The 18,223-nt window shown below is 39.5% G+C and overlaps 1 protein-coding gene across 3 annotated transcripts in view; it reads left to right on the top strand.

Annotated features, from left to right (window-relative positions):
• The first annotated feature begins 801 nt into the window (after positions 1 to 801).
• RDX (radixin) overlaps positions 802 to 18,223 on the top strand; it is a 36,947-nt gene continuing 19,525 nt past the window's right edge. For 2 of the 3 annotated variants that reach the window (XM_029961013.1, XM_029961014.1), the window contains exons 1-3: positions 802 to 838; positions 9,022 to 9,093; positions 17,758 to 17,841. In XM_029961013.1, coding sequence (XP_029816873.1) covers positions 9,082 to 9,093; positions 17,758 to 17,841 — 96 coding nt within the window. In that variant the 5' untranslated portion in view covers positions 802 to 838; positions 9,022 to 9,081. Of the gene's footprint in view, positions 839 to 9,021; positions 9,094 to 17,757; positions 17,842 to 18,223 lie in introns of those variants that run through there. The other variant, XM_018071150.2, reaches the window with a different exon arrangement.

The following is an 18,223-nucleotide window of genomic DNA, read 5'->3' as shown; positions in this document are numbered from 1 at the left end:
ATCTGGCCACACACCCCGCCTCCCACCGCGCCCCCTGAGCGAACGCTGCCAAAAAGGCGGCACTATTTCTGGCGGGCTTCGGACGGGAAACACCCACGCCGCCGACTGCCTCCTCCCTGACTCGGCTTCACCGACGTTTCCTTTCCCGCCGCCCTGCGTTAACGGGAGAGCCCCTTCTTCTCACCCCCTCCTCACTCAGGCGAGCAGGGAGTTTCCAGAGGGCAGCTGTGCCGCTGGAGCAGCGGGCACAGGCACACACATCACACGGCCAGGGCCGCGATCGGGCGGGTTCTGCGGGGTCCCCGAGCACCGCTCCCACCGGAGCGCCGCAGGTTTCGGTGCGGAGGACGCCGCCTCACAGAGTGGCGCCTCGCTGAGGTCTCCTCACGGGAGTTCCCTGTCCCCCCCTCACCGCTCCCCCGACACAGAAGCGCGGCCCGCGCCCCGGGCCCCGTCCGCGGCACCGAGCCCCTCATCGCCGCCACCCCCGCCCCCTCCGGGCAGCCAGCTTCGTGCCGCCCGCCGCGGCATGCCCGGCCGCGCCCACGCTGTGCGCATGCGGGCGGCAGGAGCACATCTGATAGGGGGTAAAATGCCGAACGGCGGCGGTTCGCACGCCATATTTGTCGGAGCTGTCCACATGCCCGCGCGCTCCGCGCCCCGGCCCGCCGAACAGCGCGGCGGCGGCCCCGCAGGCGCCTCCTGTCCCCGCTGTGAGGGGGCGGCGGGCGGGACACACTGCCCCCGCGTGTGCGGGAGCGCGCGCCCCACGCGCACCCCTGCCCGCGGGCGCTCGTCCACCCGCTCCGCCCGGCGCCGCGGAGGAGCGGAGCCCCAGGTGAGCGTGGGGAGCGAGGGCTGCGGCGGCTGCCGGCGGGGCGGCGGGCGGCAGCGCGGGCGCGGGGAGCGGAGCCCGCCCCAGGAGCTCTTGGTGGGGAGGGGCAGCCGGCGCGACTGTTGCAGCGGCAGTGTTCCGCAGGCTTCGCACCGTGTTGTGCGGATGCCCGCCGCCTCCGCCGAGAGCGGGGCGCGGGCGGCGACCCCCGGCTCGCTTGGCTGTGCGGGGAGCGCGCCCGCGGCCCGCGCAGCCCCCGTGCATTATTGATGTCCCCGGGCGGCGCGGCGCGGCGCGGAGGTTACACCGGAGGAGACATGTGGCAGCCGGGTCGGGTCGGCTGACTGCGGCGGTGCGGGGGAATAATAAGGAATTACTTCATAAACAAGTGCTGTGGAGCATCTGTTGCTGTCTATTGTTTTCGACAAATGCGCGTTTTTAAGAGTCCTTAAGTACTGACCGACGTAATGGGTGCAGCGGCCCTGAATGAGCCTTTGTGCATTGTTTTTTGAATGGATTAATGTGTTGTACGAGTCGTAGGCATTTGTAATTAACTTTGTCTCTTAAAGTTTAGCGCAGATAAGAGGTTTTAGTTTCAGCTTGGTGGAATTTGCTTCTCTTTTGTCAGTTTTCTTAATTTGAACGTGGAAAAAGAAAACCTCTTTGGACTCTATGCCAACACAACTAATCACTTCAGTTATAAGGTGCTATTAAGCTGTCTTTTCCAGTCTATGTAACACCCTAGACAAGTATTTCATGTTCCTCTTTTTGGTACAGGCTTTTAGAAAGATTCAGTTTTTTAAACTGAGTCATGGGAGTGGCGGCTCTGAGTTTTAATTAATTCTGCCTTTGTGACTGGTTTCTGTCAGGCTTCAGACGTGCATCTCGCTCTCGTTTCGCTTTCATCAGAGGTGCCTGCCGTTGTGTTTGTGCCACAGGAGTGCTTTGGGGATGCGTCTGCGTGCACGGCCCCTGACGCGTTCGGAAGATTGTGGAGCTGCCGTTGTTGCTGTCAGCTCCGAGATAGCGCGTTGGCTCCGCGCTGCCGGGCAACGTGTGCCACGAGGGAGGACGTGGGGATGGAGCGCAGCAGCGTTATGGCTGCTGCGATCGAGTAGTTTTTTTAATCATTAAAGATGGGACAAGTAGTAACTGTTTATTGGACTGTAAGACTTACCTCTATTGATCTATTGATTTAGCGTGAGAGGGACCGTGAGAAAAATAAACTGCAAGTCAGTGCAATGTTCCCAGATAAGCAACATCCCAGCAAATGGCAATTGCAAGGCAGTGGCATATTTCCAAGCTTTGTCCTGAAGCGGCACGGCTCTTCTATTAGGTTGGGAGACTGGAGAACAAAAGTATAACGAACAGCTTTAGAAAATGCATGGAAAATGACGTGGTGTGACAGGTCAGGAGCTGTCCAGAGAGTTTTCCTTGAGTGCTGACTGAAAAAAAAAAAGTATAAAAGTGTTTGTAGAGTTGATAGAAAGAGTTCTGGTCTGACTATTTCTGCCGTTGCAGTAGAGAGCGTTGCAGCGCTTGATGGTGGTAGAACTGCCAGAAAAAAACTTTCACAGAACATTGGGTGAAGCTGTAAAGAGGGTGAGGATATGGATCCACCTACAAGGAACAAAATTGGGGGGGGTAAAAAGTGTAGAGGTTATGACACTAGAAGGCAGTTCCTTGTAAAGAAAGTTCCTTTAACTTTTGCTAGGATAGGTATATGGCCTTTCTTCTCCAACAGTCTCACTCTGCTTTTTGAGAAGGGGCACTTCTGTTGACCGAGGTGAAGAGGAAAATTGTTTAAGGCATTATGTCTTTCTGTTGGATGTGCTAAGTACATCAAAGCTGTCCTATCACTTTGCATTGCATTAGGAGTCTGTGGGAGTAGAGGAAAGGGAGGATTTTCAAGTTTGTATATGTAAACAAAGCTTTATACAAACTTCTGAAGAAAGTACTGATTGTTGAAAGATACTGACCCATTAAAGCAGCACTCAGTGTATCTTGCATGCTCAGCGAGTTTACTCCAGGGCTGAGGGGGGGCCTAGGTGAACTCTTTCCTTTCAACAAGGAAGAGCTGCATTAGTGGGCTAACTGTAGCAGTAGGCTAATTTTTGGGTGTAGTTTGAATTAAATTTTTTTCTTTCTGCTTTAGACATTTATAAATCGCTCTGTGAAATGAAACATTCAAGTCATGTAGTACAAGGAAGAAGAAATATTACATTGGCCCAAAAAGGGAGTTAATAATCTTTATACTAGACCATTTCAGTTTAATAACTCTAGTTACTGTATATGAAGAATGATGTGAGGGGTCAGTTCACATTGATAAGTTTCCTTTATGTTATGGAACTAGTTCTAAGAGACTCAACAGTGTCATTCAGAAAATATGGCTTGAGATGGCATTATACCCTGCATTTCAGTTATGTTGTATTTCTCTGCTAACAGTATTTTTAGAGAAAGGCTTATTTTGCTTAGAAACAACAGTACTTCCATCAGTTTCCATTCTTAATTTCCATTTTTGTTGGTGCATGATGGGATATACGTGGTAAGATTGACCATCTCGTCATTGTAGGACTCTTCAGAATCTTAGGGTTGTTTCAAATAGTGCAGTTGCGGGTACTTGAAGTGAAGATTAATACTTAATAAATAGGTTAAATGAACGAAATAATATAATATTATGATAAAATAATACATATATATTAAAATATATAATACATTAAATACTTAATAAATAAGATTAAACTTAATAAATATTAACTGTATGTAAACTGTATGGCATGTCTAAAATGTACCAGTTTACTAACTGGCAAAACTGCAAGAATTGCATGAATATTCTTTGACTGGTCTGTGTTGCTTTTAGTTGAACTGCTGTGTTGGCAACTGCCAAGTGTGCTTCTGAGGTTCTCAGGAACTCCAGTTTAGAAGAAATACCTCACTCTTCAAAATGTGTTTTCCTATAAATACGCTGAATGTGTAACAGTTGTACTAGTTATACTGCAGTTATTTTTCAGGTACAGCAAGCCTATCTTGGGTATTTCAGGGAAGGGAGGATTGGGGAAAATAGTGGTTTTAGGAAGGGAAAGATACAGTACTCAAAAAAAAGTTGATATGTAAAACTCTGCATGTGATATCTAGCACTCGCCAAATCTCAATTATTACATATTAGGTATAGAATTCAGCTTTTTATTTTTCTTGGGGTTTTTTTTCTCTTTTTTTTTTTCTCTGTGAGATGAATGTCTTATTTTAGTTCCCCCATGGTTTGCTTATATTGCAGACAACTGTGTGGGCGATCTCTGTGTCCGTCTGAAAAAGATGTATGCAGAAGTAAAGTCTGTGGCAAATGAACTGCTTTGTGGGACTGCAGCAAGTGTGTCATTAGGGAGCTGTTAGTGTGAAAGATGATTGCCTTGCAGGCATTCACAGACTCCTATGGAGTGGAGAGGTGTTTCTGTAGAAATCTGAGACCAGTTAGTCAGGTACAGTGGCCTCTAAGTTACCTATTGCTGCCTCCCGAAAGATCTAAAACCTTTAGGTACCACAAAAAATGGAATGGTATAAGACTTTGCAAAGTGAAAGTATATTAATTTTAAATAAGTTCCTGTAAATAAATGAGTTATATTGCTGTGGCTAAAGTTCTGTGGTCTCTGCCATCTCTATTCAGGAAAACAGATGATGAACCTTTTGCTTGAGTTTAGGAGAGATGCTGCTGGGAGAACTGCTTCTGGGAGAAGGCCCTAAGCTGTCAGATAGGGATTCTGCTTTTAAGTGCTGGTTCTCCACCAGCCAAGCATCCTGCTCAAGCCTTCTATCCCATCCTCACCTGACCTCGGACCCATAGCTGTGTGTATGAATGTTTCTTTTGAAAACAGCTGCTGCATAAATTATTTGACAGAATTTTGGCATCAAGCATTTTATGCACCATCATTTTCTGAAGAAAGCTTTCTTTGTCATCTTTAACAATTGCTTTTTTTGTTGGCTTCTGTGGCATAACTGGAAACATGGATGATACTGATTTAAAAATCCTAACTCTCTTGTAGTGAAATGAATTGACATCACAGTTCTTTATTTCAAGAGAATTCTTGATGTTCTGGATGATTTTTTTTTTTGGTCTATTTGTGATGTGGAGCCTGCTGATACTTTGTTTTTTTTTTGGTCCAGAGTCCAGATAGTGCATACGTTGTTGGAGGTCTTCAGTGTTGTAGCGGTAGGAAGTCTGTGAAGTCACAACCCTGCTAATCCTGACTTGGAAGAGGCACTTTTAGGAATTGAAATGTCAAAGTGAGATGAGCCTTGATGTGTAGTAGGTCACAAGCTGGTTTTGGAATCCTGCAGGTGAAAGGATTATAATTTCTCATCCCAATTGATTGGTATTTTTTTCCCCTCTATTTGCAATGCCATTTAACATGAGCGTTACAGGTAATTAGTTGCTTCAAAGTTAAAAATTAAGTAAAACTGATATGGTTGCATCTGCTAAATATATAGTTATCTGAAATGCATTAGTAGCAAAAGTGATCTCCCACTCCAGTAATAACAGTGGAGATGCACAATATTTTGCCTGGCTGTGATTTTTGGTTTCTTTTGGCCAAATGTTTTCCTTATATGTGTTTTGTTTTTAATGTTAGCTGGTGCCAATAACGGGGATAGATAGGGTGCTTTTTGTTTTATTCAGTGCTTATTTGATTTTGATTTTTGCACAGTTTTCAGATCTGCAAACTTCTTGATTTTTATATACATATAACAGTTACAATGTGTTTGTGTGATTGGAATGTTTTGAAATTGCACAACATTTTGAGTATGAAAGCATATAGACACAGGCTGTTTTTTGCATTATATATAAAATGGAAACAAGTTCTGCATAGTTGGCTATAAATTTATTAATTTTCTTTTGTTTGTTTGTTTTTTTTAAAGAAATGATAGGGATTTTTTTTCTTTACTGTACTGAAAGATGCTGCAGCAAGCATTTCAACAAAAATACCTGGGCTGCTATCTGTTTTGCACAGATTTTTTTTTTCCCTGTTGCTCATATACTGTGATAATTTCTCAGGCCCATAAGATCTGTGAATCTGTGGGGCTCACAGTGAGACTTTATTTGTATTGAGTTTTGCACAAGAGGATTCTTGCTTTTTACTGATAGCTTTGTTGTCTTGCATGCAAACGTGTCTACCAGTTGTGGTTTGATGACATAGAATTAACCTATAAAACTTTGTAGTTGTGTTTCTGATTTTAAAAATTACCCTAAGGTTTTAAAATATGTTTTCAAATAAGTAATTTATGGTTTGTTGCTAGTATTATAACAACAGCTTTGGGTAAAACCCAAAGCAAAAATTTGGGACATATTCATGGAAGAATTTGTAATGAAAAAAATGTATGAGGGTATGACAGCCATTGGAGAAAGTGATAGACATGTTCTTGAGATCTCAGTCTTGTGCCATATGCTGTCATTCCTCTCCTGGAGACTGGACTTCCTTATCAGTCATCTTACCATACCCCTTCTTTTCAATGCTAGTGTAACTAAAGACGCATACAAATAGTGTGCTACTTTCTATTCCTTTTGGTACTGTTGAGTTGGCACGCTTACAAAATGGTGGATGAGAATCTAATTTAGCTTTTGCATAGTTAATTAACTGAGTATAACTCTAGGGCTTCAATCTGCCTTCAGTTTTTCAAGCAATGAACCTCTGCTGTCAAAAAGGTGAAGGATTCCAAGCGAACTTTAGCAGATACAAGAGCTAGGCTTGTTTTGCTTTTTATTACTCCCTTGAATTTTTCCAAGGAGTACATTAGGAAAAGGGGGGAGAAGAGGAGGCAATCTATTCTGTGAAATGGAAACGTGCTGTTGAATTTTTATCAAAAGCCAGAGTTGTAAGTACCTGATTTTTTTTTTTTTTTTTTTACCCTCCCTGAAAGCTTTTGTGGTTTAAAAAAAGAGGGCAAGGAATTGAGGAAAATGTGTATTCATATTTTTCAGGGATATATTTAAAAGTATCTTGGAATATTAGTCTTACTGCTGATGTCTCGGTGTTAGAAAGATAAATTACTTGGTAGAATTGCCTTGTTAAGGTTGAGGGCTTGACACGCTTCAATGGTCTCAGATCCAGGGGAAGGTTAACAAAGCTTGGGGAGAAGGATGTACCACTGATAGTGGGCACAGGGAATGCAGAATTCACAAGCCACAAGGACATTTGGCAGAACTCCCAAGATAAGGAAGAAACTTAACAAAACCAACTCAGCAACTGTGCAGGAATCAGCTCCAACTGGGAAAAAGGTAATTCTGGCAGGACGGAGATTGCAACCAGGACTTGGGGCCCACCAAGTCACAAACTCAACAGGAGAGAGTGACTGAGCATGTGGACTAATGGGCATGAGAAGAGAGAATCATTTAACCAGTAGAAGGTAGAATGCTAATCAGTAAGACCTATGTAGCTTGAAGCCAATAAACCCTGATTCCTTTGTCTGCTGCAATGTATAAATGTTGTAAAGTTTTGATGGTTGTGGTGCCAGCCTTTTGTGGGTTAGCATCCAGCTCCCTGCTTTGCACAGACTAGAATAAAGAAGTGGAGATACCTCATCTCGGCGTGTAAACTGGTGCTGCACGTTGGGCAGAGAGCCTGCGTTTGGGACATTACTGACACTGTCCAGTTCTTTAGAATATCTTCTGGAATTAAACAAAAAAAAAAAGCTACTGGAATGTAATTGTGTTTATTGTAAACAAATGTAGTATTATACCTTTATAGTTGGGCTGCATTAGTTATATCATAATTAATATAACTTAAAGATACTGTTTTATTTTTTTCAAACTGATTTCTTGTTAAACAAAATTTTGCTCTGTAGCTGCATTATGCCATTAGATTTCTTTTTCTGTAATCCTTAATCTTAACATTCATTTTCTTTTATCAGCCAACAGCATTGATGCTTCTTAAATTCTCTTTCTATCCTTTATCTCTCTTTTCAGTCCCTTTTTTCAAACATATCTCTACAGATTAGAAAAAGAAATAAAAAATGAAGTGCTGAGGCACCTTACTTTGCTGTGCAAATGTTTCTAATATTTACTGTAATCCTGTAATTTTTTTATTGCCAAGAAACAAGGAAAATTAACTTTTTTGGTAATTTATATATAAAAATACTTCCTATTTTAATTTTTATTTATGAATGAAAGATCATTTATACAAAAGTTTGGTTTTGATAACTGGATTACTCTTAAATGTTCTGGTTTTATCCTTTTTTTTTTTCTTTTAGCAATTCTGAAAATTTTATTCATCTGTTGCAGCCATGGAGTTATAATAATGAAATCTCAGATATATTCTGAGTAATATGTCTCACTCATTTTTCTTAATATAAGTTTAATTCCAGTTTATATTATTTTTGAAGGCACTGTGCCGCCTTTGATACTCTTTGCAAACCAGCAACAGGTGTGATTCATGGAAGTCATTACTGTAAATATGTGCAAGAAGGTGTTATTACTTAAATTTATGCAAGGAGGTGACTAGCTGCTTGTTCTTTGAGTTAGAATGGACTGAAAGGGAGGCAGAATGCTGTCTACCAATAGTATTGCAAGCATATTTTTTCAAGGCATAGAAGCTTTTTGGAACAGAACACAATAGTGAATACTTTCATTACTACGTGGACATAACTTACAGCCTTTCTGCTTAAAAAAAAGAAAGAAAAAGGCTCTATTTCAAGCAGAGCAGATTTTTTTCCTTTTTTTACTGTGTTGGTGTACTTGCATTTCTTTTCATTTCGGGAAAAATGACTGTATCATTCCTTCGCTTAGAAAAATGGGTGATTTATGAAATACAGTTTTGATGCTTTAAAATTGTTAGGTTTTTTCTTTTCCTTCAAGATGTTTCAAACTTTTTACTTCCTTGTAAATAGTGTTAGAGGTTTTTAATAGTAGATGATGTCTGATAAAGAAAGTTTTAAAAAGAATTTCTAACCCTTGAGGAACTGTTGCACATTGCTGCATTAATGCTCTACAGAAAATAAAAAGGATGTTGCTGCTTGGAGACCTGTAGATTCTGGTACTGGCCAATTTAGTAGCTTTTTATTTGTCATCTTCTGAAAAGTGTATTTTGTACATCTAGAGCACTTTCTTAACTTGTTTTGGAATGTGTACTATTTGGAATGTGATATATATGAACTCAGTTTTGATTAATTTAAAAACGTACCCCTTATTTTGTTTTTGGCAGAAGGGGACAAAGAGTTTGTAGAAGATTTAAGTGGACAGGAGACTACAAAAAACAAGAAAAATGCCGAAACCAGTAAGTAGCTGTTTTTTACCCATCTAAAATCTAAGAGGGTTTTCACATTTCAGAGTGGTGATCTTATAAGGTTTTTTTCTGTTTTGACTCTGCTCTTTCTAGATTTCATAAGATCTGATAATGCACAATTGAAGTTGAGATAGTTTAGTACCAACATGTGGAAAAAAGGTGAAGAGAGCTTTGTGGTGCAAGTTTGCAGGGAACACACCTGGAAATGGGAGCAGTACTTGGAACCCATTTGGCTGGCAGGAGGAATGATTTTTCAGGAATTGTTGACTTTGAGATGAGCTAACATACAGTGGTTAATGGAGGCATAATTTAAACCTGACTCAGTGTCTGTGAGAATCAGTGAAAGGGTTTGCTGCAGGATTTGGTAAGGGAAGACAGAACGTGTGAAGTGTCTGCACTAAGTTAGATTGTAGTTTTACCATGTTAGAGGGGATCACATAGAAAGTAAGCAATGTTTGTGGTCCCCTATTCCTCTCAGTTCAGCTGAGATAAGGGTTCATCAACTTTTTATCCAGGGGGAAAAAAATCTCCAACCTGTGTTTTCGTAATAATTCTAGAAGTCTTTGAAGAGATAATTATTGAGCAGTTTGATTCTTTTTCTGTCAGTGTAATACTGGTTGCTTAGGATTTCATCTGCCATGTGTTAAATGAGTTTTGGTTGTCTCTTCCTCTTCTGTGCAGTGAGCAAAATACTGAGGAAGGGAACCGAATTGTCAGATTGTTTTCTACTCAACTCAGTTAGTTTATGTAATAGCCTTCAGGCTTTCTTTGTTTACTGATGTTCCATTCTGGTAGTAGATTGGGAGCAGGCAGATCTTTTACTAGAATGAATGTGTCTATGTGCACGTGTTTACCACATACATATTTATACATAGATGTATAAAAGATTTTTGCTATTAATCAGAAATTACCTATGTTAATAGTCTGTATTGCATTATTTGCCATTATTTGGAACTGGTCCAGCTTGATGGATAACGTGAACATGAGACTGTCCAAGGGCTAGAAGTTCTGTTCTGAGCTTTGTGGTTGGTCTGCTGACCAGCTGGCCATACTTTGTTGTTTCTGTAATTTCTTCCTTTCCCCACAATGGATGAGGGACAATATCATAGCACTTGCTGAAGTTGCCTACTTCATACAGAAGGCTGCACTATAAAGGGCAGGAAAATGAATTAGCAGCGTACTGTTTTCTGATCTGTTTGAGTGCTGGCTATGAGAATTGAGTAGTGCCTTTGATGGAGATTCTCAGCTAGAAAACTGTGTTTTAAGAATGAGACAAAAAGTCACTGTGAGCTCATGTGATTTCTGAGGCCTTCAGCTCCGTGCAGCTATAGAGCCATGAAGTCACAGAAGTGATGACTAGAAAAAAAAAAGCCTGAATGAGGTAACTTCTTTTTAAATTCTGTGACTAGAACCGTGAAATTTGGGCAGGCGGGGTTCTCTCTATTTTAAGGACCAGAGAAAATTGAAGGAAATAGAGTTTTAGGGTTGTTCACAAGGAAAGTAGTATCCTTAGAATTGAGATTGCAGGGGTGTTGAAAGAGCACACAATCCACCCTAATAATGGAAATTACCAGATCTTGGGAAAGAAGCTGGACTCATGCCAAAGATGATTTTTTTCTTTTATGAGGGACTTTTTATGAAGAGTTCTCATATATCTTTTGACCGTGTAGGTGCATGTGAGATCTCAGAAGGAAGCCAAGTGAAAGGAGCCATTAAAAATGAAAATAAATTGATGGCATTTCTCAGTGTCTTTCTGTAAACTGCAGGTTGCTGTACTTACAATTGGTAATCAGTGAATGAAGAGGTAGCACACATGCCAAAGGTTAAGTGATTTTACCTCAGATTTTGGTCTCAGTGCATCTTAAATGGTAGATGCTTTAGAGCTCTCTCCCCTTTTTTTTATTGGTTTTTTTTTTTGCCTTCTTTGGAGACTGTAAGAGCCTAGTCATGGGTTATGTTTAAGGAATCTGACGACGTTCTTTGCAGAGTTCTTGCTGTTCTGCTTGGATTAGATAGTACTGGACTGTAGAAGGTCTCCTGCTGTGGATATTTTACTGTAGCTCTTGGGAGTTGTCTTTACAGACAATCCACAATAACCAAATGTACTTCTAGTCAGGAAACTATTTTTGCTTTAACTCCTCGTTGTTTATTTTTGAGAGCTGTTGCAAGAAGACTGTCAGTGTTCTGTAGGTTTATTGTTGGAAATCTTTTAACCTGAAAACTAATGAAATAATCATGGGTGAGAACTAAGAAAACCCAGTTAACATGACTGATGAGATTTTTGACAGTGTTATTTTATCTCTTTTTCTGTATTACTTGACCTATTTAGATTTTCTTTTTTCAGATTCTGTTCTGATGATCCAATTGATAGTTTTCAGACAAGTCCAGTAGTCTTGTAACCTGTGTGTAAATTCTCCCTGTGTTTTTTGGAATGATTTTTTTTTTGTTATGCAAATAACAAATAATTAAGCCATAGATCAGTTTAAATGAAATCAGTGCACACCAATAAAATAAATGTTGGTTTCACTTTTTTTGCTTTCATGTTGAAAAGTTATGTAGTATTCCAAACAAAATTAGGAAAATGAAGACCAATAAAAGGTCTTGATGCATTTGAATTTTATAGCAAAGATCTTTAATTTTTCCTAGAAGTCTCAGTCTGAAGTAAGTTTCATGCCACTGTGAATGACACTATACATGGTAGTATAAGGTCATTGTTCTTATGTGTCTGGGATTTTCTCTCTCAGAGGCTAGTAGGTTAAATAGCTTGAGTGAAAAGGCTGTTTTGCAAGGGTAAAAGTGACTTTAATATATTGTCCTGAGTTATTAGGTAATGTGTCTGAAAAATATACATTATTGAAACATTTTCTTGTTTGACTGCTTCATAGAAAAGTCTGTTTGTTCGCTTTGGCTGTGTTTGTAACAAAGTGACTTTCCAGCTTTTCAAGCTGTTTAACTCGGCATATCCTCTGCTTTTAAGACCAAATAGTTCTGAGACTTAATATTCTCAGTTCTACCTAGCAGTGTGAAATTGTTTCGTTTAGCATCTGTTGTGATCCATTTAAAAAAATTGGTGACTTCTTTGTTTAATTAGGTCTTTGCAGCTGTAATCAAAATTTGAGCTGTTATAGGCCTGTTCTCTGTGTGCTTAGTTCTCTGCATGCTGAAGAACAGAATATTTGTTGACTGTTGTTTTCAGTGCTTTCTTCCTAAAAGAAGAGATAGAAAATGTTTTTCGGCTGTATGCCATTCTCACAGATCTTCACCGAAAATAGAAACATAGAAGCTAAAATTAGACATCATGGGTTACATAACTGTTAATCATTTCATAGGCTGAGAAGATTATGTTTAATTGACTGAAATATTAGTTGCATTTATATGGCGTAAGAGGAGTTAAATTATTGTGTTTTTGGTGGCAGTTTGCAACACTTTTGTACAAGAATACAAGGCATGAAAGAGAAAGCATTACACTGAGGAGTAACAGAGGCAGATGTCAAAGTTACTAAGATTAAAAAGGATTCCTTTTTAGACTTATTCAACATTCTACAATATTGTGTATTCAGAAGGCATAAATATCAGAATCTGGAATAAGATAGGGGTTTAAAATTTGAATTAATAATTACAAGATCAAGTTGATTTTTGTAAAATGGTTGAAATAGTATATAAATTATTTTTTTTACAACAGTGGTGTTTTACAGGAAAATCTTTGAGACCATGTAGTGCAGTATTTGAATTATGGTTTGAATATATGATTTATTTCTGCAACATAAATAGACAACTGATGTCAGCTTGGAGGACTGCTTGCTTTTGATTTGTCTGTTAGTAAAATCTGTTTGTCATTATTCTGTAGCCTTCTGTTCCTAATGTTGTTTAATCCTTACCTTATCTTCATAAAGTTTTTTCTTTCATCTCCTCCTAAGTCTGCTTTGAGGTTGGTATGGAGAGCGTGCTGTGTATATTTGTGCAGTGTGTAAAGCAGTGGGACTAATATACTGCTACTCCTTAACACAAATAATTTAATATGCAAACTGGAAATAGTAATTGACTGAACTAGTGAGAGGAAACTCTTTGAACAAATTTTTTTTGCTATATGTGGTTTTCTTATGAATATGAATTGGACTGGTTTCTGTGGCTTTTACATATGACTAATTTATATTGCATTTATTAAACCAAAGCAAAAGCCTTGGAAACATTTTTTATGTTATTTTAAGTGGCTTTCTTACTGAATATTGGTACCCACTCAGTTTTGGACTTCCTGATAAAAGCTGAAGTGCCATGACTACTATCTGCGATCTAGGGCTGAAGTACAGTAATAGAAAGTATTAGATTATTGAGCTAGTAGTCAGTTTTTGTGCATGTTCCACGGACTGGGTCTGTGTTTGAGGAGAGGTTTAAAGGTTAGTGTGGTGATGGTATAAAATCCCATTGTAGAGGGTTAGTACAAGGAAGAGTAATAATATTTTTTCAAGTCCTTAAAAGTGAAAGAATATAACAAAACCATAATTCCCACATGAAATGCATGCTTTTATCAAGTGTACATGGATGTTTGTTGTTCCAGATATGTTCATTGACTATACTCTTTATTGGTTTTGATAAATTACTTAATAGATAATTTGCTGTAGATTGGGTTTTTTATGAATACTATTTAATGAGCTATAGCAAATGTCCTTCTAACCCATTAGGAACATTTGTTGTCAGAACATCAGTTGTTCCCTTCCCAAAGAATCATCTGTACATAGTTATGTATATGTTCTTCCTTTCCTTTAGCAGTGTTTAATCATTCTGAAGCAAGTCTGGTAAAATACAGATAAACTCAGACTGGTAGTTCTGATGCCAAGGACCTGAACAAGCTTGAGAAGTGGGCCAGTGTTGAACTTTGAGGTTCAACAAGACCAAGTGCAAAGTGCTGTACCTGGGTTGGGGCAACCCCTGGTATGAATACAGGCTGGAGGATGAAGGGATTGAGGGCAGCCCTGGTGAGAAGCACTTGGGGGTACTGGTGGATCAGAGACTGGACATGACCCAGCAATGTGCGGTTGCAACCCAGAAAGCCAATTGTATCCCGGGCTGCATCAAAAGAGGCGTGGGCAGAAGGTCAAGGGAGGGGATTTTGCTCCTCTACTCTGCTCTGGTGAGACCCCATCTGGAATGCTGTGTGCAGCTCTGGGGTTCCCAGCACAAGAAGGACATGGTGCTGTTGAAGTAGGTCCAGAGGAGGATCATAAAAATGGTTGTTGTAATGGAGCATCTCTCCTATGAGGAAAGGCTGAGAGTTAGGGTTGTTCAGCCTGGAGAAAAGAAGCCCATGGAGACCTTATTGTGGCCTTTCAGTACTTAAAGAGGGCTTATAAGAAAGGTGGGGACAAACTTTTTAGCAGGGCCTGTTGCAATAGGACAAGGGTGGTAGTGGTTTTAAACTTAAAGGATGTATATTCAGACTAGATATAAGGGAGAAATTTTTCATGATGGGGGAGGTGAAACACTGGAACAGTTGCCCAGAGAGGTGGCAGATGCCCAGGCCATCCCTGGAAACATTAAAGATCAGGTTGGATGGGGCTCTGAGCAAGCTGATGCAGTTGAAGATGTTGCTGCTCATTGCAGAGGGTTTGAACTAGATGGCCTTTAAAGGTCCCTTCCAACCCAAGCTATTCTGTGATTCTGTAGGGTAAAGAAGAGAACTGTCACAATCTGTTAAAAAGATGTGCAATCCTGGTGAGAGCAAGTTTGAAAAGCAGGAGTTGAGTGGATCTTGTGGTATGAGTAGTGGTAGCCTCCCAATGCTTGCTACAGGAAACCTTTACATATATCCCTTGTCACCATTACAAGAGCTCCTTCCTGTTCCTGTGTTTGTGGTAAAGTTGGTTCAGATTAGTGCCCGTCTTCGTAATTTGTGGTTCAGATAATTTCCCCCTGACACCAATGTCACATAAAGAGAATTGCTTCCAAGTAGCTGGGTACCAACAGCAGGTTATATGAGTGACAATCCATTGCTTCCTAGGTCTTCTTACCTGTGTTTTCTCAATTCCCTGCCTTATTTCTAATGTGGAAACTCCTCCCATGACTGCTGTTAATGCAGTTCATTAGCTTCATTTTACAGACATGCAGCTGACCAGAGATTTGATTTTTGTTGAGAGGGTGCTGTGTGATCAAGGTTTGAATTAGATAAATAAACCCTTGGGGCTCAGTCACAGGTTTTGACAAAAGTAACCTTCTTATTTTCCATGCCCAGAAATAACTGAGAGTGTGAAACAATGTTACAAGGTTGTAAAACCGTGGTATTTGTATGCCAGAAATCTAAGTCGGTCCAAATGCCTTCAGAAGGAAAACAATCAAGTGTAGTGTTAAATTCCTCTCTTCTTAAATAATTCATATCACATTTTAATGTTGCCATCGTTTAATTTGTGTCTTTCTTATTAGAACCGAAAGTGTAAATATTAATTATTAAATTAATTGTTAATTATTGTTAATTATCAAATTATTAAATATTAATTAGGTGATCTGTTAATTGGAAGTTCAAAGAAAAACAGAATTGCTAAAGACTTAAGCAGTTACTGTAATGTGTGTAAGTGGCCAGGTAATCCTAATGTATGTTTGTACCTATTGCAGGTGCAGAAGCTGTGTACTCTTAGAGCACTCAGATTTTTTGAGGCAGTAACATCCAGAAGCGAACAGAATCTACAGAGTTTGCCTCTGTATTACATCTAGTATTTTATTGTTTGAGTATTTTAGTTCTTGTGAAGGATAAACTCTCAGGTAGTAATTCCTGCATTTGTAGAAGATGACACTTGTTATAAGGATATTTATATAAGAAGTTTCTGCTGCCTGCTGCTGCAATTAGTTGAACTTGCTGTGCTTTGTAGATCTCCTGTGATGCTTCTTATTTTGGCAATGGTGCTGTTATATAACAGGGCTCTTTGGCATTTAGTAAAGTTACTTTTTGGCCTTATTCTTTGTAACTTGCTTACTTGTAGCTGCCCTGAAACAGGCTTAATTTTTTAAATTGAAAAACTGATTTAGAAAAACTAAGTTCTTGTAATTAAGGGGCAGTCCCTCACACTGAAAATAGTGCAACTGGCAGGGAGTTAGACTTGCCACTTAAAATGAGTTATTCTGTTCTGTGAGGATTTTTTTTTTCTGCTCTTGAAATGGGCAGAGTGAGGCAATCTACAAAAAACATCTCTTTTTCCCTCTTCCTGACATACACCCTCTAATTTTTTTTGGCAATAAAACTTTACTATCAGTTACTCCAAAGCCTTCAACTCTTACTCCTTATCCGTGTTTGCACACACAAAAAAGTTTGCTGAGCCCCTTTTATCGTCTTTGTTTGCAGGTCTATAACCTAGAGGTCCCCAGACTCCTGCTACTCTTGTCTTGTGTATCCCCCTCATGCCCAAAGTTGTTTACCGTGACAGTAAAAGGAAGGAGTTAACAAGCTTAATCCTTTCATGAATACAAACTGTTATCCAGTTTTCTTTTTCACACCTTTCATGTTCTGTTTTGTCTTCTTTTCCCCACACTCACTTCTCAAAGTATTCCACCTGGTGGCAAAATTAGGGAAATAGTTAATGGAAATGGTTCACATATGCATAGATCAAGTACTGTAAGAACTGGTAATACAAGTCCTAATTTATTCCAGTTCCCTTTTTTACAGTAGTGAGAAATGAGAATATATCTGTGTGCCTTAAATAAGTTTCTCAAGTTTGTTTTTTTTGCATTTATAGTGAAGTATATTTGACCTCTGACACTTTATATTGCTATGCACTAAAGATAAATAAAATGTGATACCCTGACAGTAGGCACAGAGGACCATTCTAACACTGATAAGACAGTACTGTGTATTCAGTACTTTGTTCTATTTCATGAAAATTCTCACTTCTGTGTATGCCAGTTGCAGAGAAATTGAAACAGACTGTTGTACTTCCAAGTAAGGTAGGCTTCCAGATATCTCCTGCAATATTTGACTTCTTGTTTCATAGCAAATAAAAACAGTGGTTGTCAGGAGTCATCTGGAAAACGTTCCTCCCATTCAGGAGAAGAAGGCAGTTCATTGAATGGTGGCATTTCTTCAGTCTTGTATTAAGGGAAAGGAAGGGGATCAATATTAAGAGGAGTTAGCTTCTGTAGTTTGACTACAGGTGAAAACTTTGCTATTACTCTGTCATGAGGTGTGAAAGCTCTACTCCTATATACTTTAACACTGCCGAACTGCTTGATTCTAGAAATGGCAAGCAGGAAGCTGCTTGTCTTTTTATGTTGCCAAGAATACATACCTTAAAATGATAGGTATATTACTAGAAACTGTTGCACACATTTGGGAAGCCCTCTGAACGGTAATGCCCAGTAGCTGAATGTCCCAACATTCTTCAAGTGTTCAGTAATGTCAGCTGTCCCATTAAATTAATTTTGAACTTTGTTCTCTCGTTTGACCTTCAAACCTAGTGGTAAATACTATCCTGAGTATGCTTTTATAGTAAATAAAAGATGAGATTTTTTCAGATTCAAATTTTCTGTTTTTCTAGCTACTGTGTTCTGTGTGTTCACAAGACCATTAAAATTGTTGAATTTACTTACCATATGCTGTTTCTTACAGGCTTATCACAGGATATAGAAGCATTACACTGTGACAGTATTATTTGAATGTTTCCTTATTTTCTGTAGGTCAATGTCAGAGTAACCACAATGGATGCAGAGTTGGAATTTGCCATCCAGCCTAATACAACAGGCAAACAGCTCTTTGATCAGGTAACTTGTCTGTGTGTATATATGAGTACAAACACATAGAAGTATTGTGTGTGTTAAGGCATAGTTTGAAAAAGCGAAAGTGTTCCCAAGTGCTGATTATGTTTTTCTTATGTTATCTAGGCTATGCTCTGAGTTAGTGTGAATTTCCTCATTACTTCTTGTGAAATGTATTGAATTCAAAGACAACTCTGTAAATAGGTTACCAGTGAGGCTTCAGCTGAATCATGTATAGAACTGTTTTGAAATTAATAGTATTTCTCATGTTTAATAATATTATAGTTGCGACTGCAATATAGTTGCTAGAATTACATATATTAGAAATTTGAATGTAACAGTAAGTTCATTAATGAAAGCTAACTTTTTTTCCCCAGCAATGGAAATT

Source organism: Manacus vitellinus, unplaced genomic scaffold (genome assembly GCF_001715985.3).
Source record: "Manacus vitellinus isolate BGI_N305 unplaced genomic scaffold, ASM171598v3 scaffold_2_pilon, whole genome shotgun sequence".
In the NCBI taxonomy this organism is placed as follows: Eukaryota; Metazoa; Chordata; class Aves; order Passeriformes; family Pipridae; genus Manacus; species Manacus vitellinus.
This window is presented reverse-complemented; position numbering and strand designations above follow the sequence as displayed.